At 26.9% G+C, this 2576-nt stretch overlaps 1 protein-coding gene across 1 annotated transcript; it reads right to left on the reverse strand.

Annotated features, from left to right (window-relative positions):
• Positions 1 to 488: 488 nt before the first annotated feature.
• Positions 489 to 1867, reverse strand: LOC108463404 (transcription factor PRE3-like). The gene is made up of 2 exons (XM_017763347.2): positions 1484 to 1867; positions 489 to 732 (listed from the first exon to the last, which is right to left on the reverse strand). Exons 1-2 carry the CDS (start codon positions 1610 to 1612, stop codon positions 583 to 585), a joined length of 279 nt encoding a protein of 92 aa, XP_017618836.1. The 5' UTR covers positions 1613 to 1867; the 3' UTR covers positions 489 to 582.
• Positions 1868 to 2576: the final 709 nt, after the last annotated feature.

Consider the following 2576-nt stretch of genomic DNA (forward strand, 5'->3'; position numbering starts at 1 on the left):
TCTTATTTATTTTTATACAAATATTTTATAAATATATTTGTTATATTATTTTATTTTTCATCCACATAAGTGTATATCATAATCTAATATTGGTTAATAAATGTTTATGAACATGGGTTATGGTCAATTGAAATACTATTGAGAAAAAAAAGTAAATTTCTCTCCTTAAAATCACATTAAACAACACATTAGATAACAATATTTAATTATTTAATTATATAAATTTGATTAATTATTAATTCAAGAGATATCTTTCTTGATACATCAATTTAAAAATCATGAGTTGAATTTAAAATGGATGGATTAAAATTTTTAAAATTATTTCTAAATTAACACATAAAGCTTTGCACAAAGATTATCTACTCAATTGGGTTTCAACTTAGGTTCTTAGCTAGCTAGTAACAAATAAAGTCGTAATCAAAAGAAAATAAAAAGCATAAATTAGAAAAGAAATGCAAAGAAATAACAAAAATATAAAGAAAGACAAATTAAGAAAAATCTAAAAATATAAAATTAAAGTAGTGAAGCCATAAAAGTCCTAATACAAAAATTAACCCTCATTTTTATTAATTAAGTGATCTATTATTGCATAAGCAAACTACGAATTACGGCAGCTTGGGCATTGTCAGTGGTCGCTAATAGTTCTGATAATCTCTCGCTAAGGTCATCAACCTCTCTGTGTAAGCTTCTAATGTAGTTGCAGGTCTCTTGTAACACTTTCGCCGCTGAAACCTGTCAATCCAACAGGTTTAAAATTGCTACTTTTAGTCGCTAAAATAAAAATAATAATATCGTCGCTAAAAGTTATGCTGCTATTTCCGTCGCTAATAACAGAACTTCTTTGTTAATTTTATTTGTTTCGTGAGATCATTTTATAAGTTACAATTAATTAAAATCTAATTTCTGTTTACCATCAACATCAAAGAACAAAAAGGTTGAAATATCATATTCAAATATATAAGTTCATACTTTATAACTTAACGTATTTTATATTTATAATTTTAATCATAAACTGCTAAAATTTATATATAAATATATCAGTAAATATGATCAAATACCTCAAACGAAAAAAAAGAGAGGAGATAAATATAATTTAGATTTAAATCCAAAATCAAGTTAAAGATCCATCACCGTCTGTAGTTTATTATATTCGAGCTTAGTGCAAAGTGACATAGAAAAAAAATAATAACCGAGAGAAACTCCAAATTTGATAACTTTTTTATTCCTCCATTTCTCGATGAAGTAAAAAGCCAAATACATGCATGCGAAATTGTCTGAATTTTACACCCAATTTTCTTATCTTTTTATTTTAGTTAAGTTAAACAAGGGTTTGGTCCTTAATCATTTGTCAGAGGAAAAAAAAAAGAACCCCAGTTTTCAAGACTTAATAATACTTAAATGAAAATTACAAAAGTTATATATATATATATATATATATATGGAGAGAGAGAGAGAGAGAGAAAGGTTAGGGGAGTTGAAATACCTTATCAGAGTGGGAGTTACGAATCTCAGGAAGAAGTTGATGTAACTTAGAAACAAGATCATTGATCTGATCATCAGTTATTCTTGAATTACTTGCTGATTGCCTTGATCTTGACCTTCTGCTTGACATCTTATGGATATATATGATCTAATGAAATTAATTCTCAACAAACACACAGATTACAATATATATAGGTGGGGAGTTTGTGAAAGCAAATTAATGCAAAAGTTAGTTAAAATGGAGATGAGGAACAGGAAGGAATGGTATTGAGGGAGACAAGTTATGGAGGAAGAGATTTAGTTGGTGTGAAATGTAGGCTTAAACTCTCAAGTGAGAAAAGCTAGTGGAGGTGTGTTGGAGATTGGAGAGAAGGGGGGACAATTTGCATGGGAGAATGCTTATGCCTCTTTGTCTTTAAATAGGGTTTTGATGGAAAAATAAATAAGAACAATAAAATACAAACAAAAGAATCAAAACCCACACTTGGATATGCCATCCTGTCTTTCATTGGGGTTGTTCCCAATTCGCTTCATTTTAATTTTATTTTGAAGCTATCTTTTAACTTTAATTTTTTGGGTTTTTATTTTTTATTTTTTATTTTGAAGTATGTATGGTTTAAATTTGTATTTCACGCAAATTTGAAGATATATATATATATATATATATATATTTATTAATTTTAAATGTATTTGTAGGGTTGTTGAGGGATTTTAAATTTAAAAAAAATATACGAAGTGCCGTATTTTAGAAATTAGTAAAATTTTCAACTAATCGGTATTTTCTTTAATAAATGTTTTATTCTATTTCTCTATTCTAGTGAGAGCTTGAACATCACAATTAATTTGGTTAATGATCTGTTTACTAATGAGTCATTGTCTGATACAAAATTCAACAGCAAAAAAAAAAAAAAGATTAAAAGAAATAACTAAAGCATTGTCTCTCATAAAGAACTAAAATTGCAAGCTAATGGAAATGGTGATTTATCAGTGATGGAATGACAGGTAAATACATTGCATCCACAAGTAAAATACAAATACAAAGATATGATTAACTAATTAGAACGGAAAATTAAATTAATATAAAGCATAATAAA

Source organism: Gossypium arboreum, chromosome 11 (assembly GCF_025698485.1).
Source record: "Gossypium arboreum isolate Shixiya-1 chromosome 11, ASM2569848v2, whole genome shotgun sequence".
NCBI classification, from domain to species: Eukaryota; Viridiplantae; Streptophyta; class Magnoliopsida; order Malvales; family Malvaceae; genus Gossypium; species Gossypium arboreum.

Excerpts from the sequence above, each read along its gene's own strand:
- LOC108463404 (XM_017763347.2), bottom strand. The coding sequence starts at position 1,612 with ATGTCAAGCAGAAGGTCAAGATCAAGGCAATCAGCAAGTAATTCAAGA. Across the intron at positions 733-1,483 it reads GTAACTCCCACTCTGATAAG|GTTTCAGCGGCGAAAGTGTT; the intron begins GTATTTCAACTC and ends TTGGATTGACAG.